General features: G+C 42.9%; 1 protein-coding gene across 1 annotated transcript in view; it reads left to right on the top strand.

The window, feature by feature from the left end:
* The window catches only part of LOC108437855 (ATP-binding cassette, sub-family C (CFTR/MRP), member 2), a 61,203-nt gene that overhangs the window by 19,672 nt on the left and 14,142 nt on the right, over positions 1 to 27,389 (top strand). Inside the window, exons 11-23 of the mRNA XM_017715253.2 lie at positions 495 to 560; positions 1,042 to 1,179; positions 3,427 to 3,573; positions 4,833 to 4,917; positions 5,531 to 5,597; positions 8,970 to 9,096; positions 9,929 to 10,105; positions 11,718 to 11,885; positions 13,691 to 13,874; positions 15,716 to 15,863; positions 15,986 to 16,088; positions 17,098 to 17,320; positions 25,921 to 26,075. Coding sequence (XP_017570742.1) covers positions 495 to 560; positions 1,042 to 1,179; positions 3,427 to 3,573; positions 4,833 to 4,917; positions 5,531 to 5,597; positions 8,970 to 9,096; positions 9,929 to 10,105; positions 11,718 to 11,885; positions 13,691 to 13,874; positions 15,716 to 15,863; positions 15,986 to 16,088; positions 17,098 to 17,320; positions 25,921 to 26,075 — 1,788 coding nt within the window. The remainder of the gene's footprint in view (positions 1 to 494; positions 561 to 1,041; positions 1,180 to 3,426; positions 3,574 to 4,832; positions 4,918 to 5,530; positions 5,598 to 8,969; positions 9,097 to 9,928; positions 10,106 to 11,717; positions 11,886 to 13,690; positions 13,875 to 15,715; positions 15,864 to 15,985; positions 16,089 to 17,097; positions 17,321 to 25,920; positions 26,076 to 27,389) is intronic.

The raw sequence follows: 27,389 nt of genomic DNA, 5'->3' as shown, positions 1-27,389 counted from the left end.
CTGAAATCTTCAAGATTTCGAGTCTGCCTGTAGGAATTTTAGCTCTTTCATCCAGAAGAGCATTTGTGAGGTCAGACACTGATGTTGGACGAGAGGCTCTGGCTCACAATCCCCCTTCTAGTTCATCCCAAAGGTGTTGGATGGGGTTGAGGTCAGGGCTCTGTGAGGGCCAGTCAAGTTCCTTCAAACCCAACTTACCCACTGTGTCTGGGTTTGGCAAATGCCAGGAATACGTTACCTGCCTGACTGCACTGTGCCAACTGAAAAGTTTGGTGGAGGAGGAATGATGATATGGGGCTGTTTTTCAGAGGTTGGTCTAGAACCCTTAGTTCCAGTGAAGGGAAACCAAGACTTTTTGGACACTTGTACACGTGCACCTTTGTGGGAAAAAATTGGGGAAGAACCTTTTCTGTTCCATGACTGACATAAAAGACCCACTGCTTTGTTACTTTGTCTTTTATAACCCACCATGGAACTTGTGATCTCCATTTCAGATGAAGAACATGAAGCTGAAGGACAAACGGATGAAAATCATGAATGAAATCCTGAATGGCATCAAGGTGAGCAGTCTGTTTCCCACCTCAAGCAACTGATTATATGACACCAAAAGGTCCTTTTGACATTTTAGAGCCATCAAACTGAAAACCCCTTTAGATGTAAAGCTGTTTATACTGTATTGCTTTGTTTACATAACGTATGCCTTATGTCCTGCCACTCAGACTGTGGCTACTCAAAGATATTAATTAATATGCTGTCCAGGGGCCGGGGCTACAGCAGCCCTGCATAAAAGCATCTCATTGACGTTTTATCGGTGTCGAGCAGATGTATTTTTTCTGCCGAAAGAGCTGCTTTTTGTGCCAGAGGGCCCACCTGCAGCTGCACTGGCGTGCGCTGCACTCCTAAGTGTTTGTGTCCTTTGTTCTTGCTCTTTAACATCCATTTCTCGCTCTTTCTCTTTATTGCCCCACTCTGTTTGTCCCTCCTTCCCTCTGTGCTGTCTTTTAACTTGTCCCGCTTCGCCACACTCCCACCCTATTACAGATTCTGAAGCTGTACGCCTGGGAGCCGTCTTTTGAGGCTCAGGTTCAGGGCATCAGAGATCAGGAGCTGAAGGTGATGAAGAAGTTTGCCTACCTGTCGGCTGTCGCCACCTTCATCTTCGCCTGTGCTCCAGCTCTGGTGGGTATGCTGCACCGTCATAACGAAATGTCCAGAATGGTGCATTTATACGAACGTCTTTAACTTGAAAATAACCGAGTTTGTTCCAGATGAACGGTGCTGGAGATGGTGGGTTTATCTTCCATTCAAACCGTCAATACTATATACGTAATCTGGCCAAGGCGTTCCCAAACTTTTTCCCAAGGCTGCGTATGGAAAAAAAAGTTGTATTGTTTGTTTGTTTTATTTTTTTGCTTTGACACTGTCAGACATACTTTGACATGTGTCATATTAAAAGTCTTTTTAAAACTAGCTTGTTGTTTCACAGTTAAGCGAAAAATTAAAAGAAGACAAATTGAATATGTGGTTCATTCAAATAAATAAAGCTAAGATTTTTGGCTTGGTGTGTTTTGAAGTTGGGCCAACATAGTAACCCATGTTGCTTATTGTAGAATTTGACAATATTAGAGAATGTTTTAACGCAGGGGAGCGATGAGGAGGCGGACGCCTACGCTGAGAGAAGTGAGATTTATTAGGGGCAAATCCAAACTAAACAGTCTAAACAGTCCAGGGTCAGAGCCAACACGGATAGAATGAGGGACAGACATGACAAAAAAGGAAAACAGGCTAAACAAACAACTGAGGCCAGAAGAAAAAACACCAAACAATACAATACAATACCAAACAAAGACCAGCCAACTAACGGGAAAACACAGGGCTTAAATACAGGAACAACAAGGGTAACAAGAAACAGGCGAAAACAATCAAGGGCGGAGTCTGGAAACAAGGGGGCAGAACCGGGAGGGATCAAAACAAGGAAGCACATGGACAAGACCAAAACCAAACAAAAGCACATGGACGACTGGGAGGGGCAAATCACGACAAATATATTAAAGAATATTAGAGAATATTACATGTCTATGACTTGCTGTGCAATGTAATTACCTGGTAAATGTTACCTGAGTGATTAACTGTGGTTGATAGAGCTACACTCTTTAAAAAGATGCTTCTTTAAGGGTTCTTGAGTAAAGATAATGGTTTTATGTAGAAGAATGAAAGGGTTCTTCTGTTGTTATAATGTCAAGGTCATAACAATAGAAGAACCCTTTTTGGTGCTCTATAGAACCCTTTTCAAAAAGATTCTGTGTATGTCTTTAACTCTTTAAAAGTGTGTTAATTCAAATTTTTTATCTGATCTGTATTATTGTCTTGATATGATTTAAAATGAATCCTCATAGTTTATTCCCGTTACATTAAAGCTTTATTATCTGTCTGTAAAGCCCTCTAAAGTGCTCTGTAAATATTACATTATTACCGCTAAGCTAACGGCAATTCACAATTCACCTTTGGCCTTTCTAAATTAAATGTTGAAATTTGAGGCATGTAAAAGACTCTCTGTGTTTTGTTTATAACTTGTGACAAACATTTTAAAGTATATTTTATTTAATATGGGACAGTTTCCATCAGCTGTTTTATGAATTTAACTATTCTTAGTGCTTGCAGAATGTGCAGTAGGTAGCACTGTCACCTCACAGCAGGAAGGGTCTGGGTTCAATGCCCCGGCCGGACAACCAGGGTTCTTTCCATGTGGAGTTTACGTGTTCTCCCCATGTCTGCTTGGGTTTTCTTCCCACAGTCCAAACACATACAGGCAATTAGAGACGTTAAATTGCCCCGTGGAGTGTGTGTCTGTCTGTGTGTCTGCTCTGTGATGGACTGGTGACCTGTCCAGGGTGTTTCCTGCCTTTCACCCAATGACCATAGGCTCCAGCACCCCCTGCTACCCAGCAAGATAAGCAGCTTAGATAATGTGGGTGTGCTTGCGGAGATAGAACAAGCATAAAGATTCCAGATATTTTATTATCATTTCACAGAAACCAAAGGAATTAAAGAACCTGCCAACTGTTCTTCTCCAATTAGCTCCCGCCAACTGTCCATCCAAGCCTCCAACCACATGTCCATTCTTACATGTGCTGAGCTTTAACCACTTTGTTGTTACATGAGTAACGAACCAATGTTATGTAATCATGTGTGCCCACCTGACACTGGGTCAGCTATAGAATTCTTTCAGGGTATATTTTGATACAAAATCTATACTTTAGGGACATACAGTGATGTGTAGATGATGGTAATGTTACCGTATGGTCAGCAATAGGATGTCCACATTACTGTAATAGCTTAATGATGTTTTGGGCTTCCCTTTTACGAAGACTGTGATTCGGTGAAAGACGTGTTGTTTCTGAGTTGTTGTTGTCCTGTTTTCTGTAGGTGTCCTTGGCGACCTTTGCTGTGTTTGTGTCTGTCGGGACAGATAACATCTTGGATGCGGAGAAAGCTTTTACGTCCATTTCTCTCTTCAACATCCTGCGTTTCCCACTCGCCATGCTCCCCATGCTGATCTCTAGCATGGTGCAGGTACTCAGCGCACTCACACATACACATCCTTTGGTGCCATTATGCTTTCTAAGACCTTCGGTCAGCAGCAGATATCTGAGGCTAGACAGCATGGTCCAGGGAGTCCAGTCCTTCAGCTATCATGCTTGTTTTTACATTTTCCCTGCTTTTACACACTCTGCCAACCTCGTGAAGGCCAAGTAATTAACTAATGAAAGGTTATTAAGGCTTCAAATGCAGGTTCAGATCTGGATTTTGTCATCACTTGCAGTTAAACTGTTGATGTAACTGATTGACCTTCTAGAGCCTGTTTACAGCTTGCATCAACATGCATTTTAGGTGATTGGAGCATGTTTGGATTTGGCTTGACTGTTAGAAAGGCTAGACTCAATCCGTATCGGCGCTTATTCATCAACAATGCCTGAAAAACAATGCAAATATGAAAACCTTTTATGACGTATGAGCTACGTGTTCGTGTCACTTTAAAACATAGATTTCAGCTTCTGTGCGTGAAATCAAGCGCATACCAGACTACCAGCACCTTTTTTTTTCATATCTTACATACATGAAGGCCCCAAATTCATGCAGGTGTTTTTGTAGACAGCCAATAAAACAACAGCATTCAGCAGCTTATGAGCCAACGGCTGTGCTTGTATGTGGAGAGTAGTTGCCGAATTTGTTTATCCTAATGCTTCTACTAATGTAAAACGTTAGTCAGCATTGCCATGTGCACAATCTATTAGTATTAGTGTTATCTTCTGTTTTAATTCTCATTAGCGGTCTTAGGTTTAGTTAACCTGCAATCAGATTTGACCTTACACAGCTTTGACAAATGAAGGCCATTGTTTACATTTGGAAGTTGTCAAAGACATATTTTGACCTCAAAGTCGGCAAATAATGATGGTGTTTATTTAAACAGGTCTATGTCAGTTGTCACGAAGGCCTTATGTAGGTGTTATGTATCCCTATAAACACTATGCTGCAGCAAAGTGTGACCGTAAAAATTAGCTTAAGATATAAGTTGTCATGACATCAAACATTCTGGCATTATCTGTCATGACGATTACAGGTAATAACAGCTTACCTAATGTGTAATAACTGTTTACCACTGGGTTGTGGCACCAGGTTCAGTGCCAATTTGGAGCATCACTGTTGGTTCGTTTATCACTGAATTTTTAGACAGTGTGGAGGCAGCTGAGGAACAAATGGTGCTAAAAAGGTACGAGGCATAGTTTCAAATGTAACGTGGTGATTTCTCTGTTGCTCTTTTGTGTTTATAGACAATCGTGTCTAAGAAAAGGCTGGAGAAGTTCCTTGGTGGAGAGGACTTGGACATGATGGCAGTGCAGCACGACAGCAGCTTCAGTAATTTCACGTGAACATTCAGATCAGTCGCTCACTCTAAACTGTTATAAGTTGCTCACACATACGTAGCTATACTTTTAAAAATGACTTTTAAAGGTTGCGCCCGAAACCACAAACTACCATAGTATGTCAAAGCTAGTAGGCCACCATTAGAAATCCCATTCATTAGTTCGGCATGTGTAGTACAGCTGTATGCAGCTCAAGTCTCCTTACGAAAGGTGACAGGCCATGGGAATGTTGTGTCTTATGGGTGATCTGCCCACCAATGGACTCACTGAAGATGTTGACGGATCTGGCATGTGGATCTACATGCATCAAAGATTAGAGCAAAATCAAAGAAAGCACAACGGACGTTGAATTCAACTGTGCTCAGTGTAGCCCGTTGGAAGTGATAAACATCCAGCTGGTGTGATGGACAGTAAGTTATAATGTGACTGGGCTTGTAATCTTAGCTGAGGTGACAGATGATTAGCAGATGATTGACAGTTGATCTTACAGACTTTCGACTGGCTGCTTTTGAGTAAAACCTTCAAGCCACATCAGATCTAAGGTGGATTTTTGTGGGTGTAGTGTTAGTGAAGCTAACTGCACATGCTTTATTTTCATTGAACAGGAACAGCAGTGACTGTGAGCAACGGCAGTTTTGCCTGGGGCAGCGAAGCCGAGCCAGTTCTGAGGAAGTGAGTATCTTTGGTTGTGTCACTGCGTTATTCCATCCGACCGCTACAAATCTAAGTAGAGCATATTTTATCACAAATAACATCACCACTGTGATTTAATTCCATGCAAAAGCCAGACTCAAATCAGGTTTTGTTTTCAGGTGGTTTGTTGCAACCAAACCGTGTCATAATCTATGGTTTTAAAGCGCCATAAGGTATAAATATTGGGTTGTCGTCATGGAATGAGTGGTTCGCGAGGAAGATGCATCAGTGCACCCCTGGTCAAATGACATGTTTGCATCCTTTACAAAGTACACATCTGCACATTTTAATACACAATTGCTCTTTATTCAATAAATTTAACATATAAAAAAAAAAAACTAACACAAATTGTGGCCTGTGCAAAAGTTATGCTACACTTTACATTTAGTTTTTTTGCCAAAATGCAGAAAAAGTCTATACTTAAGACTTATACTCAGACTTTACACCATTCCAGCCGACGCTTGGCATTGCACATAGTGCTCTTAGGCCTGTGTGCAGCTGCTCAGCCAAGAAAACCGCTTACATGACACACAGTTCCTGGGCTGATGTTGCTTCTAGAGGCGTACTCTGTAGTGAGTCTAGAAACAGAAAATAGTTTGCGGGATCTACCGCTTGGTCGCTGAGCTGTTGTTCCTCCTAGACGCTTCTGTTTCACAATAATAGCACTTATAATTGACCGGAACAGATCTAAATTCAATAAACATCATACGGCAGTACCATGTCATTGAACTTTTCATTACGGCCCAGTCTTCTGCCGTTGTCTATGGAGGATGCGTGACTTTATTCTTGATTTTATACACCTGTCAATGGATGTGGCTGAAACACCTGAGTTCAGTAATTAGACTTGACGTTTTTGACCCTGTAGTGTCTTGACACAAAGCACCGAGGTCACCTGGCGATTTCACTGATTATAACTGAACAGAGGCATAGGATTATGGGATGTCTTGGCCAGCACAGGCTACATCTGTGCTTCCTTCAAACCAAAATGGGCCAGATGGAGATGCCTCAGCAGGAAGCAGCTGAGAGATTTGGGACATGATGCCTTCTTGCTATCAAGTATTACCTGATTAGGTGGCATTTTTTCAGATGCACCCACTGTCTGGTAGAAAGTGTTGGACCGATATGATTTCTGATGTAAGAGGATCCCTCTGTATGCCAAGCCATAATGGAAAATGAACAGAAGAACGTGGCCTAGTCGCCATGTTCGCTATTTGAGTTTACATATACGTATAAGAACCCGTCTTGCGTTAGTAAGGAAATGTTAAAGGTAGGAATGTGAAGTGTAGGAATGTAATGATTCACCATTGTTTGCTTGCGGCTAATATAACACTGAAAATCCTGTAGGTGGTCCAGAAAGTAGCTTGAGACTGCAATCAAATGGAGGAGCACATTCTGCCCACATGACAGGTGGAGCTTTTCCTCTGAAGCTGAACCTTTTTCAGCTTGATACCATGAGGATCTGCAGTTGAATATAACACGTCCCATGTCGGAATGAGCGCAGCCTGAGGAATCTACATCCTGCCGGAGAATACATGCCATTGTAACCAATCACAAAAGAGAGAGTGGAGTCAAATTTACTGGCATTTCTTCTTGTCTTTCTCCTACAAAGAGAAGCACAGTAAATGCTATTTTCTTGAGTCTATCCATTTACTGTGATGCGTGATGTGGTCTTTAACTGTCTGCCCATAAGACTGCCCATAAAGCTTCTACCCGCTCCTTCTGTGCTTTGCTACACTTGTCGCTGGCGGATTTCTTGCAGTTCAGACGTGGATTTTTGTGCAGGTTCTCACACAGCTACCTAGGGCAGGCCCAAGTATTTTCCAAGTATTTGAGGATTCCTGCTTTGTTTGCAGTCTCCTTTCCAGTTCATCCCAAAGGTGTTGGATGGGGTTGAGGTCAGGGATCTGTGAAGGCTGGTCAAGTTCTTCCACTCGTCAGACTCAGCTAGTCAGGCCTTTATTGACCTTGCTTTGCGCACCGGGCTCAGTCATGTTGAAACCGAAAAGGTTCTTCCCCAAACCGTTCCCACAAAGTTGGAAGCACAGAATTGTCCGAAATGTCTTGGTCTGCTGAAACATTAAGATTTCCCTTCATTGGAACTAAGGGTTCTAGATCAACCCCTGGAAAAACAACCCCATATAATTATCCCTCCTCCACCAAACTTTACAGCTGGCACTGTGCGGTCAGGCAGGTAAGGTTCTCCTGGCCTTTGCTAAACCCAGACTCGCCCACCAGACTGACAGATGGAGAAGTGTGATTCATCACTCCACAGAATATGTTTCCGCTGCTCATAAGTCCAGTGGTGATGTGCTTTACACCACAACCCCCTCCATTTGGCATTGGGCATTTTGATCTTAGGCTTGTGTGCAGCTTCTCAGCCATGAAAACCCATTTCGTGAAGCTCCTGATATGCAGTTCTTTTGCTGATGTTGCTTCCAGAGGCAGTTTGAACCTCTTTACCAAGTGATTCAACAGAGGATAGACACTGTGTGCTTCAGCACTCGGCCGCCCCACCATGTGAGATTCTTCGTGGCTGCACTGTAGTTGCTTCCAGGTGCTTCCATTTCACAATAATAGCACTTACGGTTGTCTAGGCCAGCTCTAACAGGACAGAAATTCCTTGAGGCATAGGTGGCATCCTGTGACGGCATCACTTTTAAAGTCACTGAGCTCTTCAGTACAAACTCTTTCTACTGCCAGTGTTTCTCTATGGAAACTGCAAGGCTGTGTGCTGCTGTGTGGCTGGAACACCTGAACTCAGTAATCGGGAGGGATGTCCAGCTACTTTTGTCTATATAGTGTGTGTTTGTAAAGACTGTGAAAGCTGTACAAAAATACAGTGCTATGCCAGCTGCTGAGTGATTTGATTTATGCCATTTTTCAACACTTACCCTGCCTCAGCATGCACCAAGTTGCTTTCCAGCAGCCCACTGTAATTAAATCATCTAGTTTCCATTTCTAGGCCCCATTAGAGAGGTCTGAACGCTCTCTGTGTACTAAGCTGTGAGCTGTGCCTAAGCTGCCTGTTTTATTTTATTGTTCTCAACGCTCCCTGCAGTCAGAGGGCTTCACCCCTCCTACCCTGCTATTGTTTATCTCTTGGCCCATTCATGTATTACACAGCGGAAGAAGCCATTTGGAGATACGCAGGGTGGAAAAGCTGTAATTCCCAATCAAAGCCGATGGTCAACATCCAGATTAGCAGTCAGCTGCCGGCCTAATTGCAATCAGCTAACTGTGGCTGTGCGATTGTGTGGAAGTGTGTGCGCCCAGTGTTCTAGCTGCTTATCTAGTACATTAAAATGTTTGTATTTCTAATTGTGTTTTCAAAGTGCCTCTATGTTCCCTCAGCGTGTCTCTGGACATTGCTCCGGGTCATCTGGTGGCTGTGGTGGGAGCAGTGGGGTCGGGCAAGTCCTCCCTGATCTCAGCTCTGCTGGGCGAAATGCACAACCACTCCGGCTCCATCAACATCAAGGTAATCAGGCGGATGAAGGGCTACTATTTGCGGACTACTCTTGCACCCCACATGTGGTCAGACCAGTGGTTCTCAATCTCATCCCAATCACTGGGACCAAATGCACCTCACCTTTTCTGTGTTTGTCCAGCTGATACTCAGCCGATGGGTTGAGTCTAGAGGGTTAGAGGACGGGAAAGTGCATTGCGAGGGGTCCTAGTATGAGAACTACCAGGCTAGATGATAAATAGATACCCTGATCAGCTCATAGCGTTAAAACCCCCTCCCAGTTCCTACACTCAGTTTCCGTTTTATCAGCTCCACTGACCACACAGGAGCACTTTGTAGTTCTGCAATTACAGACTGTAGTCCATCTGGTCAGGACCCCCACACAGCAGGGACTGTTTGTGTGGTGGGTAATTCTCAGGTGGTGGAGTATTAGTATGTGTTGTGCTGGTGCGAGTGGATCAGACACAGCAGTGCATATTTTATCAAGTAAATCACGTTGTGTTGATGTAAAACCAATGTGGCAGACATTTGATGCATTTATAACATAGTTATGAAGTGTTATTACCATGTAATTGAACATATAAGGCCTAGTTAAGAAAACCGTTTAACAGTTATATGGAAGATGTTGAGGTCCTTAAACTGAGACCAGAGGGGCTATGCTTTGGATGCGCTTTTCTATGGAGACCAGTGGGTGCAGTGGGTTTGATTTAGGCTGAGTTTGCTAATTAGAAGGTGTGTCTGGATACGTTTGGACATAAAGATGCACTGAACTACTGAAATGTAGTTAGTTTACCAGTGTTTGGGAAAAATGTCTTTACAACCCATTGTTTTTTTTTCCCTGTAGGGAAGTGTGGCGTATGTGCCTCAGCAGGCTTGGATTCAGAACGCCACCCTAAAGGACAACATACTGTTTGGCTCTGATCTGGATGAGGATAAGTTCCAGAGGGTGTTGAAGGTCTGTGCTCTGGAGCAAGACCTGGAGCTCCTCCCTGGAGGAGTCCTGACTGAGATTGGAGAGAAAGTAAGGGTCATGAGGCAAGAGAAGTCTGTGCTGTGTAACCAACCTGGATCAAATTCAGGATTATGCTGTTCAGTGATGTGGGAAAAAAAAGATATGACCCTTCTAGAGCGCCCAGAGAGGTGTGATTGGCAGGCCTACAGATGACGGGAGAAAATAATGCAGCAGATGTCGTCTGTTTTACAGACATATCAGGCAGAATCCAGGCAAAATGGCATTTTAGGTTGGTTTATCCGGAAGATTTAAGTTTTAATGGCATCAGGTAACACAATACATAACTTTTCTTAAAGTGAGTTTTCAGCCTTTTGACTAAATGAAATGTTTATTTATTTTTTTAAAATAAATTTTGAGCATCAACTTTGAACGAATCGTTGGTGGAGTTTACTGATAGTAGTAAAAAACGTAGAGATCGTTTAATTTATTTCCCGTCAAAAAGCCATTTATTTAGGTATTTTGGGTCAATTACTATTACAGTTTTAACTGCAGTTACATGAGACAGTCACACATGCCATATTTTGTTCATTTTAGAAGATCCCGGGCGACTCAGACATGCCGTTATTTCACATGTAAATCCTAACAGAATTCCAGTATGAATTTCGGTCATTTTTGACCAAAAATTTACCAAACGGCTGTAAGTATTTCCATAAAAACAAGTGAAATTGTAGTTATGTTTTCAGAAATTGTTAGTCTGGACTGTCTGTGAGCTGAACGTGACCAAGAATTTTGATGGTGATTCATTCTGTTGGTTATTATGAGTAAAATAAACAATTAGAATAAAGCAAACATGATTTTTATTGACTGGCTGTCCTCTTAGATTCAGGCTGAGGGCTAAAACCCTGATACACAGCAAGACAGGCTTTTCTTTTTAGTTACAAATTGAGTTGAATATTTAACACCAGACATTTTTAACACTCAAAATCAAGACAGAGCTAGATAATATTACTTTTGTAATAATATTTCCCCAATTTATCGTTATTTACCTGTTAAGATGTGCTTTTCTCCACTCCTCCCCCACTCTCTCAGCTCAGAAGCTGAGATGCCGCGTTTTGAGTCATTTTATGCAAATATTTAGCTGTAAACTTCTGATTATCAACACTAAACTCTAAAGTTTTAGACTAAATATGTTGCTGTGAGGACGTTTAAGTAGGATATATTTATTAACCCCTTAACAGTCCAGGGTTTATTTCATTTTAATGTATTTCGTACATTATTATTCAGTACCTACAGGGACTTCAATGCAAACGAATGAAGCTAGTCATAGGTAATAAAAGTGGGATAAAACTTTTAATGAGGGGTTAGGCAAAGTTATTCATTTTTCAGGAGCTATTAAGAAAAAAGAGGAAAAACTGCACTAGATCACCAAAACTGGGCAATCTTATATCATATATGGACTTATGTTATTTGACCTAATGACTCAACTTGAACCAACTTCTAAAACTGAACTGAAGAATCTCCTAATTTAGTTGTCAAGGCTGTGTTTTCTGCTTTTCCCCAGATGGTGAGGAAGAAATAACTTGTATTTAATGGCCAATTTGACTGGAAATCAAATAAAAGTGAGTTCTCTGACTTTTTGTACAGTTCTGTCCAATCAGCTAACGTACTGTATCCCCCACAGGGCATCAACCTGAGTGGGGGGCAGAAGCAGAGGGTGAGTTTGGCTCGGGCAGCCTACAGCTCGGCAGACATCTACCTGCTGGATGACCCGCTGTCCGCCGTGGACTCCCATGTGGGGAAACATCTGTTCGAGAGGGTGATTGGTCCCAAAGGACTACTTAAGGACAAGGTTAGTGACTAACTGCACGTGTTATGTTTAGCTGTGTGGACTGAATTTGCCATTTCAAAGCAGTTTGCAGTGCTGCCTCATCTAAAGGAGGGCTATTTGTTTCAAAGGGGTCAAAATGAGGTGAGCGTTGGCTGTGTGAGAGAACAAAGTGAAAGATTCAGCCTTCCACTGCACCAGCCGTGTACACACTTTCATCAGTTACACTGTATTTCCAAAAGTTTTCACTCACCCATCCAAATCATTGAGTTCAGGTGTTCCAGTCACTTCCATGGCCACAGGTGTGTAAAGCCGAGCCCCTCGGCCTGCAGACTGCTTCTACAGACATTAGTGAAAGAATGGGTCGCTCTCAGGAGCTCAGTGAATTCCAGCGTGGTGCCGTGATCGGACGCCACCTGTGCAGCAAGTCCAGTCGTGAAATTTCCTCACTACTAAATATTCCACAGTCCACTGTCAGTGGGATTATAACAAAGTGGAAGCGATTGGGAACGACAGCAACTCAGCCACGAAGTGGTCGGCCACGTAAAATGACAGAGCGGTCAGCGGATGCTGAGGGGCATAGTGCGCAGAGGTCACCAACGTTCTGTAGAGTCAATCACTACAGACCTCCAAACTTCATGTGGCCTTCAGATCAGCTCAAGAACAGCGTAGAGAGCTTCATGGAATGGGTTTCCATGGCCAAGCAGCTGCATCCAAGCCTTACATCACCAAGCGCAATGCAAAGCGTGGAATGCAGTGGTGTAAAGCGCCGCCACTGGACTCTAGAGCAGTGGAGACGAGTTCTCTGGAGTGACCAATCACGCTTCTCCGTCTGGAAATCTGATGGACGAGTCTGGGTTTAGCGGTTGCCAGGAGACAGTACTTGTCTGACTGCATTGTGCTGAGTGTAAAGTTTGGTGGAGGGGGGATCATGGTGTGGGGTTGTTTTTCAGGAGTTGGTCTCGGCCCCTTAGTTCCAGTGAAAGGAACTCTTAAAGCTTCAGCAGACCAAAGAAGGCCCCTTCCTGTTTCAACATGACTGAGCACCAGTCCACAAAGCAGGTCCATAAAGACGTGGATGAGCCAGTTTGGTGTGGAAGAACTTGACTGGCCTGCACTGAGACCTGACCTCAACCTGATAGAACACCTTTGGGAAGAATTAGAGTGATTACAGCTGCAAAGGGTGGGCCGACATCATATTAAACCCTGTGGATTAAGAATGGGACGTCACTCAAGTTCATATGCGTGTGAAGGTAGATGAGCGAATACTTTAGGTAATATATTGTATATCCGCCTGCTTCCAGCTGCCAAACGAAAGACCCAAGTTGGATTTATTTATCAGCGGATTATTATAACGGCTTGGTCGTTTTACAGTCGTCTTTAAACTCACCAGTCCTCCAAAGTAGAAGCCAAATACACTGCGCCATGTAAACATACAAGCTTTTTTTAATCGATTCCTGCTATGACCTTGAAATGTGCTCACAAGTGTATGTCAGTTTGCATACGCAGCCCAGATGAATACCAAGCTAGTAGATTCGTATTGTAGCTCAATATATAAGCTATTTGATACATCAATAGATTAAATTTGACTTTCTTATGAAAGTGGAATGGTTAACGCTGTCGGAAATGGGTCACAGCTGCAATACGTTTGGCCTTTATGTGGAAACAAAACGTATATAATTCCATTACTAGGCTTTGCGTATATTATACAGTAGATAATCCACACTGGCTAATTACGTATTCAGCTGTGAGCTGCAAGCTTTCTGCCACATTGAATTGAAGTGGAATTTATTCAGGCATCCGGTTTCTTTCTCTGCTTCTCTTTCCAGACTCGTATTCTGGTGACCCATGGGATCAACTTCCTGCCGTATGTGGATGAGATAGTTGTGCTTGTGGATGGTGTCGTGTCAGAGGTTGGCTCTTACAGCAGTTTGCGGGCCAGCAGAGGAGCTTTCTCAGAGTTCCTGGACACATATGCAAAAGAGGCTAGCAATAAGTCTGATGATTCGAAGGGTGAGTCTTTCACTGGAGTAAGGTAGCAAGATTTCATAACGCTGCGCCACAATCAGAGGCCACCCTTTCGGGTTTCATTTCGAGTCAAAACAGCCATTAAGTCCAAGTCATTTGGTCTTTGGGTCAGGAAGCACGTCGCTGTTGTCGATCTCCGAAACAGCAACTTTACAGGAGAAGGAAAAAACTTGCTTTACTTTTAATGTAAGTCAATGGAACCAGACGTCTTTCCAAGTCATTTTGGGTCATTTCTGTTGGTCCAATCATCATGAAGTTTACAAACAATGTAAAGAGCAACAAGCACTTTCAAACGATGTCCTGAACTGAAAAACGACAAAAATGGAGATACAAGGTTTCGTTCCTGACGGCAGTGAAATATTTAACAGAAACGTTTCAGAAGTTTTAGAAGTTGGTTTTGCCTTTTCCGTTTCTCACAGAACTTCTCAACCCATATCTCAGATGTCCAGTTTGTGTTCTAGTGCAAATCTGTCTCCTTTTCTCAGTGAGGTTCTTCTTGATCAGCTACACGTCCTTTCAGACCCACAGCGCTGAGTGGTCTTCTCACGGTGGAAGGATGGACAGAAACACCTGTGGATGTTTTCAGATCTGAAGCAGCTGATTTTCTCCTGTCACTGACATTGAATTTCCCTTTAAAGAGATGCAATTATCAAGGGGTCCAAGCACCCGAAGAAGACAGGGCTTTTGAGTGAGGCCTTTCCTAACCCAGATTCACCCTCCCTGGAAACACAATGGAGATCTGTTATCTGGAGCCCCCCAGAAATAGTGATGAGGGTGCAGGTTAGTCTAATCCAGGGCTTATTTTTTTGGGAGTTCACAAAGTATTAAAAGCTACAGAGAAAACAACCACCTGGGAGACCTGGTAGACCCCAAACCTTCCCCCCATCAGATAAACAGCACTGAAAGCTTTGATCTCTGAGAGAGAGGAGAAGATCAAGCTGCTTCAGATCTGAAACCATCCACAGGTGTTTCTGTCCATCCACTGTGAGAAGACCACTCAACGCTGTGGGTCTGAAAGGACGTGTAGCTGCTCAAGAAGAACCTCACTGAGAAAAGGAGACGGACACACCAAACAAAGAAGCTGGACGATGGACTGACCGCCCCCGAGTCCAGACCTCAGCACCACTGAATTTGTGGTGTGTCTGCAGATTCTTTGAGGAACTGAAAGTGAGTCTCCTGAAAAGGTGGAAGAATGAAGGCAAAGTATGGCCACTAAACATCGAATAAATGAGATTATTTTAAGCTGTTGAGGCTTTTTTTCCTTATAAATTGTACTTCCTAACATTTTTGACTGGAGATTAAGTGGCGTTTGACTTTTGTACGTTGCTACACATCACATTGGTTTCAGTCTCGTCCATCACATTCACACATATAAGGCTATAAGATTGTGAAAAGTATTTTTCCACGGAGTCAAAACAATCCGAGACATCTTAAGGCTGGTGCCAGTGCACCTGGGAAGTAAACAAGCATTGTGTAAGAAAATGCCTCTATTTGTTCATAATATTCTGTTCAATAAAGCAACACAGAGCGGCTCAAAACAAAAAAACAGCCTTTGAAAGACAGTCCATACTCTGAACCTGCCTTCAGATGAAGGCTCGCGCTCCAGGCCGTGACTTTTTGTTTTTTCTCAAGAACCGACTGTCAATGGAAAAATGATCTTTTGTGCAAGCTGATGTTGTTCCCTGCCGCTCAAGCTGGGGCTGAAATTTGCCGAGTGTCATTTTAAATGGATTCCATTTAGAAATGTTCAAAAGTCACCATTTCACTTTGCTTCCAAACACGTTTCCTGCCGTATTGATTGATATCGGCATTGTTCTCTAATGCAGAATCAGCTTCAGACGCTGAGCAGATGGACGTCGTGCCAGAGGGAGAGGACCCGCAGGCCGACAGCCCCCCCGAGGACGTGGTCTCTGTCACATTGAAGAGAGAAAACAGCTTACGCCACAGCCAGCGCCACGGCAAGCGTAACGGCAGGTATGCTTATTGCACACGTCGTTGTAGTTTCAGCATCTTGTCCAGTGCTAATAATCTAATAACGTACTCTTACATGCCCCCCCCCCCCCCCCCCCCCCCCCCCCTTTCACCTTTCAATTCAGCATTAAAGTGAGACGCAACAGCTCAGCTAGAAGTAAAAAAGACTCGGAGGTGACAAAGAAAGGCCAACGGCTGATTGAGAAAGAGGCAATGGAGACTGGAAAGGTAGGTGAATAATAAAAAACAAACATCTACCAGTCAACAAGCTACGTCTCCGTTGCAGTTCAGGCCGTGTGATGTGCTCAGATTAACCCTCTGTTACATGATGTTGCCTCAGGGCAACAATCTCATTTTCCTCACTTTACAAAAAATGTATACACTTTGAAAGACAAAGACAGGGTGAACAATAAAGGGAAGAGTTTGAGCAAGTCAATAGAAGCACATACTTGGTCATGCTGTCTCTTAGTGGGCACGTTTAAACCTCTTTTTAAGGTGCAGTATCAGTTTTTTGAGAATTGGCAGAAATATGTTTGTTGCCTAGAAGCAACACTGTATGACAGCGGAATGGATTGAAACAGTCATAAGCCCGGTCTCACCACTTCACAAAACATGGCTTTATATCATTTTTTTTTCACATGGTTGCGCAATGTTGCCTCAAGGCAACATACTCCAATAAGGCCCCTGCACACATTCTTTTTAAAATGTTTTTGAATTTAATAATCAGGGCTGAAAAAATAAATCAAGGATCATTTTATGCAAGAAAAGCGAATTGATTATTGTTTTTAAATTGCTCTCCTAATGCGTGTAGTAGTGTGCTGAAGGCGATATTCTGTACTTTAACCTCATCGTCTCATCATAAATTGTGCTCCAGTCCAGAGTCAGACAGCAACAAATGTCACAGTGCCCACTTAAGCCCTGCTGGGGCTGGATCAGTTTTACCTGGGGAGGTGCTATAATTTGAATGAATACTGACAAGATTCAGGATTTGAATCCAGTATGAATAATCCAATGTATACAAATCATTAATCTGGGTCATTTGGGGTCATTTGGGGCAATCATGCAGATTTTTTATCTATGAAGCAGCCTGTCACATTACATTTCCAGACCTCCTCTGGGAAAACTAATCCAGCTCCAATAGGGCTTTAGTTACTGATGATACTGTATTGCCTGTGGCAGCTGAGGAACTGAGTTTTTCCCACTAACCTCACCATGTTCATTTATTTTTCCCTTCCAGGTGAAGTTCTCTGTGTATATGCAGTATCTGAGGTCTATGGGCTGGGGTTATGCCACCACGTTTGTTGCAGTCTATTTCATCCAGAACGTGGCCTTCGTTGGCCAGAATGTGTGGCTGAGCGAATGGACCAATGATGCTGTTAGGTATCCCAATGAAAGCACCTACCCTGCCCATATCAGAGATATGAGAATTGGTGTCTTTGGAGCTCTTGGAATTGCACAAGGTAAGGAATAATATCCATACTAAGTGGTTCCATGAATAGTGCAATAGCAGTAAAGTCTTTCATGATGAGGAATATGTGAATATGTTGTGGCTTTTATTGGACTAAAACAGTTTTAGACCACTGATGCCTTGAAGGAAGAACAATCTTCACAGATATTGATGCATATATATTGACTTTTATACGGATACTTGAATACCACAATTTTCTTGTCTTCTTTTAAATCGCAATACAAGTGAAAGGATCTTAAATCTAGTAGATATATTTAATATATTCTATTTTATGATTGTTGTGCTCTTATTATGAGACTATCTAGCTTATTTCTAGACACGTTGTATTTATTTTAGGTCATTTTATCAAGTAAAATGATCTCACTATACTGGCAGATCATTTTTCTGGTTTCAAGAATTTAAAACAAGCAACATTATTTGCCAGTATAGTGAGATAATTGTATTTAATAAAATAAAATAGGTAAAATACATCTAAAAAAAATGAGGTAATCTTAGATTAAGCTTGCAACAATCTTAACAGGAGAAATATTAGATTTATTGGCTATATTTAGGATCATGTTAATTGACAAGACACCATTTCTTGCAATGACGAGGGTGTGGCTTAAGCCAGAAATGAGTGTGAGGTGCTGGAAGTGGGTATATTTATGGATTAATGATATGCGTACAGAAGGTAATTTAAACAGCCAATCGGCAGTCTCGATTTTAGAGCAAATAAGCTTATAGGGCTCTTGTAAGACTAACAGTTTAGGCGTTGACCTTTGATACTGAATTTTTGGCAACACTTCAGGGTACATTCTTAAAAGAGATCCGTTTTCAAGGGTTCTTTAGAAATAAAGAGGCATCTATCTAGAACCATGGGCACTTAAAGAACCCTTTGCACGATTAAAGGGTTCTTCGCAACACAGAAGGGTTGTAAATGGTTCTATATAGAAACTTTTTGAAAAACGAAGAACCCTTTTTGGTGCCGCACAGAGCCCTATACAGAACAATCTACAGCACATTTTTCAAAAAGAGAGCCCTATAATCATGCAAAGGGTTCTTTGAGTGTTCATGTTTCTATATAGAATCATTTTCTTTGCTAAAGAACCCTTGGAGAACCATCTGTTGGTGTGCAGTGTTCATAGGGTTACATGACAGCTAGATAAGTCATTTATGACAGCTCACATAGACCAATGGAGACTGCATGGCTATGTGCTTGACTTTGTACACCTGTTTGCAATGCATGTGTCTGAAACATCTGAAGCCAATCATTAGGAGTGTCCACATACTTTTGGCCACGTGACACCACACATTGAGTGTTGCATTGCTGACGTCACTCTCAACAGCTAAAGCAGCTTGACCTTGCTACTTTTATCTGTATCAACATTTTATTGTTAAGTACATTATTTAAACTTTATATTATGAATTAGTTTGTCAGCAATTCCCCTTCTGGCCACCAGAGGTCTTCCTCCTCTGAGTTCTAACAACAACCCTAATGAGCTCCACCTGATCCTCATTTCCACTCTGCTCTGCTATAAAATCTCTCAGTTGCACTCGCACTTTGTGAAGTATTGCCAGTTCCTCAGCGTCTGCCTTACCCCTGGTGTTTTGGACTGTTGCCTGCTCTTTGGACTGATTTTTGGCTCTTGCCCTTTTGGTGACTTTTGCCTGTTTTTTTGCTGACTGTTTTTTGGCTTTTGACCTCCTTTTCTGTCCTCGACTTTGCCCCTTGGATTTCCCTGTTTTATTTGACCACCTTTAACCTGCTCATGGATCCTTCTCACGTTCCTGAGAATCGACTGTTACACTACAAAGTGTCTACAAATCAGCCAAAATTCAGTTAAAGCCAATATGAACCCTGGACACAGGATGAAATCAAAACCTTTCTTAGAATAAATGCAGCTACATTTTTGTGCAAAAGGTTGCATGAGTTCACTGTGTGTTCGCATCATGTGGTCAACTAGTTTTCCATTATTTAGTTTCCACAAGCAGCCAGTAATTGTCCACCAGCGAGCCCTAATGCCCGTCCACACGAGCCCCCAACCTGTGCTATGACTGTGGTGCCTCTAAATTAGTCCTGCTTGCCAGAAAAAAATATTTTGGTGGAAAAAAGAAGGGGGAGCTGTGGATTTGAACCCCTCGCTGAGTACCTGAAACGTCTCATTCAAACACCTTTAAGAGTTCTTATAATGAAACAGAGGCATTGCATCAGTCAAAGTTCACTGCAGCTAAAGTGTTTCCAAATGAATTTCCTCAAACAGGCTGTGATTTTTCATAAAATCTTAATAATACAGTCAGAATATTTGGTGTCATCTTTCCAGCAGCTCTGCTTTTAAGGAGAGCCTTTAGCTGCTAGGGCGCCTGAACTTCTAGTTGTTCTAGAGTAGGGTTTCTCAACCTGTGGGCCACGGACTGTTGGTGGGTAATGAAGCAGGCCTGTACTCAGCGGGAGGCAGTGGTCCGTAATGATACGTGGAAAAAAGATAAACTTGGGTATAAAAATTAACAGTTGAAGAATCACATTTTCAAATTACAATTAACAGCGATGAAAAAATACAATAGTCGCAGACTAATTAAACAACATCAGCTGGAGAATGTGAATGTGGAGAAGGTTTATGAATGTAGTGAAGGTGGACATGGAGATGGTTGGTGTGAAAGTAGAGGAGGCAGTGGATAGGGCAAGATGGAGGCAGATGATCCGCTGTGGCGACCCCTAAAGGGAGCAGCCGAAAGAAGAAGAAGAAGCTGGCGAATGTGCATCTGCAGGCACGCGGTGCAAACAGTTAGCCAGAGATGGAAGTTTCTCCAGGAGTTTTTCCTACCTTGTTCGGAGCGGATCTATCAAATTTTTTCTTTAGTTCACTCCATTTTGACGTGTTAACATTTCACCCGTATTCAGGTCTGCATCCAACAGCTGAATTGGTCTGGCAAAAACCACAAGTCCATCTGAACCCTGTTCAGTTTAATGTTGGTGGGATGCATTTGCTGGAGGGAATTCATCAGCATAGCATACTTCCCTCCTCTTCCACCAGCATCTCGGCCCTGTACTGTCAGCTGAATCTGCCTGTATTAACGCCTGAGTCTTTACAGACTCTCATATCGTTCTTGCACAGCTGATAAAAACGAGAGTTGAGCATTAAAATAATATCAAAGATGTGCGGTTGATTTCTGGCCGAGCATCAGCGGCCTGAGTAGTTAAACTCAAATTATTAAGCTAATGACAAAGAAGCAGATATAAAGTAAGATTTAGTTCTGTTGTTTATGGTGACGACACTAATCCAAAAGCCCAATGAGTGAGGTTTATTTCAAATTAAGTGCTAAAACCCGCAAAACCTGAGAGACTCCAGACCAAACAGTGACTCCTGTGGGAAACAAGAGTATTTTGAGACCCCAATTCACAGATTTTCAGTCCGCGCAATTAAGGAGAAAAGAAAACTATTGTAAAAAGTCGATTTTAGTTGTTCTGAGTGCTGCTATGGTTTATAGTCATAAACAGGTGAGCCTTGGAGTGGAAAGGTGAGGAACCCCTGTTCTAGAGAGAATTTCATCTTTGAATGTGGTGGTTAAAATGTGTTCTTTGCGTTGATCTGTGTTTCAGCACCTACGCAATTCAGATTAGCCAGTTTGTGTGGGTCATCATTGTAAATCAGGTGCACCTTAGAGCCAGCTGCACTTGCTAAATTTTACAGTAATTTTTGCCCGCTTCTTGATAAATCTGGTTTGTAAGTGTAGTTGCAAGGAAGGTGTACCTAATAAAGTGGCCAACAAGTGTAGCTCAGAAGACTGTAACCCAGTATACATTGATTTTGGAGATGCTACCACCACATGTGATGAGAAAGAAAGCGTTTATCGAAAAGTTCTATTTACTGGGAGACACCTGATCAGTCATGTTTGTTGTCGCCATGCCAACACTAGAGCCGAGCATGATTGGTAGAGTGCAAAACTTTGAAATAAGGTTGCATTTCTGCCATCCGCTGCGCAAGATATCAGTTCTTTTTGGTGTATAGGGGCCTTTAAGGGTCTACAACCTGTGGTACAACCAATGTTCCCAAAAACATAGTAGGATTCAAGGAACACCAATAATAACCTTGTCCCTCCAGTGTACTCCAGCATGCTTTGAACCAGCCAGTGGGGGATGAAGCCAGTGACTATTACAACACGTCATTGGTAACATCAGACCATATATAGTGGGAATCCAGGGGGGGTGGAATTATAGAAGATGTGCTTCTGGTTCTAGTCAGAAAGCAACGCTGATTCAGGCTTAAGGGGTCCAAGTATACGTAATAAAAAAAACCTGTTGCAGTGACGCTTGGTCCCTGGCCAGGTTCCTATTGACTGTCTTCAGTCATCTTGTTGTGAATAGACTCACCAAATGATTGCAACGTCCTTTGATATGTAAATGTAATGAGGTACTTTGCGTGTCCAAGAGCAGGAAAGATGGACGAGAAAAGGAATGGCAGGGCACTTGGGCATGACCAAAGATGACAGACTGCATTAGCATCATAGAGACTCATGAATCTGGTGCGAAAAATCCACTAATGGAAAAGAACAACTACGCTTTTATCACAAAAAAATTACATTCTTGTTCTTTAAATAATATTGTACAAGACGAAACCATGACTCTGCTGCAAGAAGTGCTCTTTATTGAACACCCTGGCAGAAAGGGGCACATACAGGATGCCGAACTCGCAGGGGAGGTCATCTCTAGCCGCCGGTGACCCCTAACTCTCAGGCACAAAACCCTCACCTTAGGCCAGTTGGCAACAACAAATAATGCAAATAACACAAACATGTAACTTGAATTAACAGACAACAACATAACTAATGTAAGTCTAAGAAACCATGAGCGTCTGCATAGCCACGCCTCCAAAATGTCTACGCCAGCCAGTAGCAGGACAATACAGTATTGTTGAAGGCCAATTTCATATCACTATCCTGAGTTCACTTCCCAAGGACGCTCAGCGAGATTCAGCATGTTTTCATTACCATGCAAGCCAGTGCAGTTTACTGTAAAATGTCTCATGGTTTTAATTCAGTTACAGTACCAAGTATATTTAAGTTTACAAAGTCAGACACGTGTATATATATATATATCTACCTATGTCTGTTGAGGTTCCTCCCAAAATTCTTGATTGACGGCTGTGATATGGACGATTCATCCAGTAAACCAGGGGAAGTAAGATCAGGACAGGGATGTAATACTGGGCACCACAGCAGCGTAGAAATAGACACAGTGGGGACCATGATTATGCTCTTTTATCGAAACACCAGCAGAAACACTGAACTCACCGGCGAGGTCTCTATTAGGCCATATGCTTCCACCCCTCGGTGAGCAACCCCACACACCCTCAACAAACAACACCCACACACCCCGACACAGAATAACACATCACACATACTGATAAACTAACAGACAACAACACTGTGGCACACGTCCGCCCCCTAGGCCCCGATGATGGCCGGTGAAAGCAGGTAAAGGATGAAATCCGCGAAGGAGGCAGGGCCTGGGCGGCTGAGTTTGGGACATCCTGCCTTTGAGGTTGTTATCATCATTGTTCCCTCTCTGGCAGCTGACGTCCTCCTCCCGCCATCACTTGCATCCCTCGGTGGTGTTCGGGGTTTGGGCCCTGCCTTCCCACCTGGTTTCGCGGCCGTCATCGGGGGACAGGCGCAGGGGATTGTGCATCACGATATAGTTAGCTACATTATATTGCATTTATGTCCTATTTACATTCTGTATCAACAGGGTCGAGTTTGTTTTTATGGCTGGTGATGACAAAAACATGGCGAAAACAAAAAAAACGCACAAATCAGAATAAAATATCTCTTCTGCTGAAACACGTACAGCCCCGTTTGAAATATTAGACTTTGTCTGCTTGTTTTAATGAGCTGTGAGTGAATAATAATTGATGTAAAAAAATCAGAAAATTGTCCAGAAAACCTCGCAAATGGTTTAGCAGGTGACTAATGGCTGATTCTGCATGCACTTCAGGAAACCCGTGGTCTGGATCGGCAACCGTTAAGCCAATTCATCCACTCATTAGAAAGCAGAAACATTAGGCTTTAATTCTTTTCCCAGCAGAGTTTCTTAGCCTTCCTACCAGTGTGAGCGTGTTGCGTGTGTTTCATGCATTCTGTGTTCTTTTTTTCTCTGAAAGTCTTCTTGGCATTGAGCTCCAGGACGAGTAACAGAAAGTGTTTTCTAGATAATATCGCACGAGGTGAATAAGCTTGTCCGAAAATCTGATTCTAAAATGACTCGCCTCTCCCGGAGAGCTCAACATGAGCAAGGCCTCATGGCATTCTCACATAATGGAGCGCCCTGCGTGACGTCTAGACGGTTGTTTCGGATTCAGTCTCTACTTGTTCTTTCTGCCCTCTTTCAGTTCTCTAAAGTTTGGCCATTAATTTTGTGAACAATAGCCTTTTCTGGCTAAAGATGCTGCAGAGTCCTCTTTCTTTCCTGTTGTTGTTACCCGTGGTAGCCTTTAGCTGGCTAACTAGCAGTGGTGAAGATGTATCTGCAGTCGAGTGTCACTGTAATCACTGGTTCCAACATTAATCACTAGTAAACCTTGTAACATCACTACAGTAATGCTAAATTCTGTTCAGTTCCTTGTTAACACAAATAGCTAATCAGCCAATCACACGGCTGCAGCTCACTGCATTTAGGCGTGTAGAGGTGGTCAAGACGACTTGCTGAAGTGCAGGCCGAGCATCAGAACGGGGAAGAAAGGGGATTTAAGGGGCTTTGAACGTGGCGTGGTTGTTGGTGCCAGACGGGCTGGTCTGAGTATTTCAGAAACTGCTGATCTGCTGGGATTTTCACACACAACCATCTCTAGGGTTTACAGAGAACGGTCCGAAAAAGAGGAAATATCCAGTGAGCGGTCAGTTGTGTGGACGAAAATGCCTTGTTGATGTGAGGGGTCAGAGGAGAATGGGCAGACTGGTTCCAGATGATAGAAAGACAACAGGAACTCAAATAACCAACCAGAATCTCTGAGGAACGTTTCCAACACCTTGTTGAAAGTCTGACATGAAGAATTAAGGCAGTTCTGAAGGCAAAAGGGGGTCCAGCCTTTTACTAGCAAGGGGTACCTAATAAAGTGGCCGGTGAGTGTAGAATATGCTGTGTTAAGTTAGCATCAGGGTAACTGGTGTACACTGACTTTCCCACATTGGGTAAATTAGGGCAGTTTGGTGAACAACCTAACACTGGGGCGCAAACTAACAGTGACTTTTAACGAAGGTCAAGCAACGTGGGCTTCGGGCTTTATTACCACGTTTCCCAGCCGCAGTCTCCCACCAAAATTCATGCCGAGCGGTCAGCGTTTTATAGAGATTGGTACCTAAAAGGGTTTTTTCAACACAAGTTTGGGTTTTTTTGGGGGGAGGTTACAAAATCCAACCTTATATCACTTTAATCAGCATCTTGTTTTCTACAACGTAGCACCGTTTTAAAGCAGCTGACAAGCTCACAGCAAGCATTAAAGTACAGCCTCCGTACTGCAGGGTTAGTTGTTAGACGGTGTTACAACTAAGCCAGATCAGATAAACAAAGACAAAAAGTCAATTTTGTCTTATTTTTCACATGTTTACAGATTCTAAGATGAAAAAAAAGCAAGCGTCTGAAATCAGGGGATTTTCTTCAGCTTTATTAGTATCAGATGTTAGTATTTCGGTTTTAAATAAATATATCGATAAAATTGACATTAAAAGCTGGTGAAGCTGTAGTTATTCAGAAACAGTGTTCTATATTTTACTCATGTGTGATGTTTTTTATTCGCCTGTCCTTCACTGGACAGACATAAATGTGTCATTGCTTGACACACAGTCTCATAGTCTCAGGGGAGGTCATGGGCTGGAGGTTAGGGAACTGGCCCTGTGACCGGAAGGTCGCCGGTTTGATCCCCAGGGCCGACAGTCCATGACTGAGGTGTCATTGAGCAAGACACCTAACCCCCAACTGCTCCCCGGGCGCCATGGATAGGGCTGCCCACCGCTCCGGGCAAGTGTGTGCTCACTGCCCCCTAGTGTGTGTTCACTAGTGTGTATGTGGTGTTTCACTTCACAGATGGGTTAAATGCGGAGGTGGAATTTCCCCGGTTGTGGGACCAAAAAAGTATCACTTACTTATATCAACGTTCATACATAATGATGTGTGTATCTGCTGATCTGTCTGTCTTATAGATAGGAAAATGTATTTCCAAGGAATTATACCGAATTAACTTTGTTTGCACTAATTCATCAGACTTTTCAGTCTTTTACATTAAAGTTCACATCATTTTGGGTGGAATTATACATGACGTTTCATTTTTTTTTACATGATTTGAAATGCCTCTTGCCATTCACATTGTATCTTTATTTCATGAAAATTGGACCAAAAGTCACTGCCCAAAATGACTTGGGAAAAATTCTGGTTCCTTACATGAAAGTAAAGTTTCTCCTCCTCCTGTAATGCCCCGAAGAAGTGAAGGCCCACGAGAATGCTGATGTAGATCCATTAGCTCATCTGCCGTCCCATCGATTTCTCAATCTGTCTGCCAAAGCCTTACCTGAAGTGTTTACAGGGGTCTTAATGGATGTGTATGACCTTATCTTCGCTGTCAGGTTTCCTGGTATTTGTGGGCACTCTGCTCCTGGCTGACGGAGCTATCTGCGCCTCCAGGACTCTACACACTCGACTACTGTCCAACATCCTCAGAGCACCAATGCTGTTCTTTGATACGACGCCGTCAGGCAGGGTGGTCAACCGCTTTGCAAAGGTAAGAAGAATCTACCTGTATTGACTAGAACTTGTGAGCAGGGATTTTCTGATATCACAGTTTCAGACAGAATTTTGGATTTCATTTCTTTAGGCAGCCAATCGGAGCTTCACTGGCATGGATCTTTAATATGTATGACCTGATTTACATGTGGATTTTGATTGGTTCTTGGTAACACTGGTAACAGAGACTGGTGTACTGATTGCCACCACGGTGACTTGATTAGGAGCTCTTGTGCTGCGTAGGAGTTAAACGGTTCTCCACATCCACAGTTTGGTTCCTGCCTCGATTTTTGAGCCACAGTTTGGTTCATACCTGGTTTTTTTGGGGGGTGAGTTGGAGTTGTAGATGGTGGATGAATAAGAAAAAATGGGGCAAACATTCTGGGTTTTATTAAATCACCAACAATTTGAAACAGCCAGGTGGTTCTCCTTTAGTGAGGCGTGAACCCTTGATCGTCTAGTTGTTAGATCGACACGCTGAAGGAAAGAATGACCTGGCAGACCCTAAAGGGCAGCCTCGAGTGCGGAGCAATAAAGGCACAAGATGATAACTTGAAGGCAAACGAAGGAGTGAGTATAAGAGAGAAAACTACAAACTTAAGAAAAGGAGAACGCAACTAGCCAAAGTTGAAGATCAAACTATCATCATTTCTGTTGGCGAACTAACGTGCTAAACAGAACCACCAGAGAGAATGGTGGTCCTGCCAACTGAAGAATTTACCAAGGATACTCTAGAGATCCATGAATCAACACAGAAGCTTCGTTTCCAGAACTTGAGACTAGAGGATTTTAACTAATTACCAGCTAAATCAGAGTAACATGCATGTAGCAGCATGACCTCAAGACTGACCAGAGAGTAGCGTGTGGGCACCCCTTAAATAAGGCGTCCACAGCTGTCGCCACTCAACTTTAATTAGCCCTTCCTTCCCTCCGGCTCCTCCTAGTGGTGTCCCAGCAGACTGCCTGAACATTGCAAGAAGATGGCAAACAGCTTGCCCTAAACTTTAAATAAAATAATCATTTCATTAGGTTCATGTGTTATAGTATTAATTATGAAATGAAAAGTGAGTTTTGTTACATCAGTAATGTAATGAGGGCTCAACAGCCTGCGCCAGCCGCGGGTGGGAGCTTGTTGGGGTTCGGATGGAGGGGCATTTTAGTGGTTCCATATTCTGTAACTGCCACACAAGATCGGGAATGTTTGTGTCGCGGTTTCAGTCTCAATTTTGTCACCTCGCTGTTCCCACCAGGTTATATGAATCTGGCCCCTTGTCTTATTATACTCCCTCATTAACCAATATTTTTGCATCTT

This window comes from Pygocentrus nattereri, chromosome 22 (genome assembly GCF_015220715.1).
Source record: "Pygocentrus nattereri isolate fPygNat1 chromosome 22, fPygNat1.pri, whole genome shotgun sequence".
Taxonomy (NCBI): Eukaryota; Metazoa; Chordata; class Actinopteri; order Characiformes; family Serrasalmidae; genus Pygocentrus; species Pygocentrus nattereri.
The sequence above is the reverse complement of the archived record's forward strand: the minus strand, read 5'-3'. Positions and strand labels throughout refer to the sequence as shown.